Raw genomic sequence first — 574 nt, forward strand, 5'->3', positions numbered from 1 at the left:
GCTGAGGGAGGGGGGCACTGTCGGAGGGTCAGTGCTGAGGGAGCGGGGCACTGTCGGAGGGTCAGCGCTGAGGGAGCGGGGCACTGTCGGAGGGTCAGTGCTGAGGGAGCCTTCCAAGGTGTAATATTCCCTGTGTAACTGTGTGCTTCCTTTCCTCAGGCCTTGTTCCCCTGGCACAGACACTGAGCTGCAATCAGTCTTTCGCTGACACACTGACCCACCTGGACCTGAGTAAGAACGCTGGCATGCTGGCTGGAGATGATGCTTCAGTGAGTTCAACAGCTCTCTCTCTCTCTCTGCGTGTACAGAAAACTGGATGATGCAGACAGTGCATACACCCACACAGTGCGGAAACAGGCCCTTCGGCCCAACCTGTCCGTGCTGACCCAGATACCCTAAACTAATCCAGTCCCATTTGCCAGCATTTGGCCCCTATCCCTCTAAACCCTCCCTATCCATGTCCCCATCCAGATGCCTTTTAAATGCTGTAACTGTACCAGCCTCCGCCCACTTCCTCTGGCAGCTCGTTCCATACACGCACCACCCTCTGTGTGAAAAAGTTACCCCCTCAGGT

General features: G+C 56.3%; 1 protein-coding gene across 1 annotated transcript in view; it reads left to right on the forward strand.

Moving 5' to 3' along the window:
• The window catches only part of LOC125481159 (myosin-6-like), an 11,617-nt gene extending 11,297 nt beyond the window's left edge, over nt 1-320 (forward strand). Inside the window, exon 9 of the mRNA XM_048592356.1 lies at nt 160-320. Coding sequence (XP_048448313.1) covers nt 160-320 — 161 coding nt within the window. The remainder of the gene's footprint in view (nt 1-159) is intronic.
• Nucleotides 321-574: the final 254 nt, after the last annotated feature.

The sequence above is a fragment of the Rhincodon typus genome, unplaced genomic scaffold (assembly GCF_021869965.1).
Source record: "Rhincodon typus isolate 14 unplaced genomic scaffold, sRhiTyp1.1 hic_rhity00001071, whole genome shotgun sequence".
Classification (NCBI taxonomy): Eukaryota; Metazoa; Chordata; class Chondrichthyes; order Orectolobiformes; family Rhincodontidae; genus Rhincodon; species Rhincodon typus.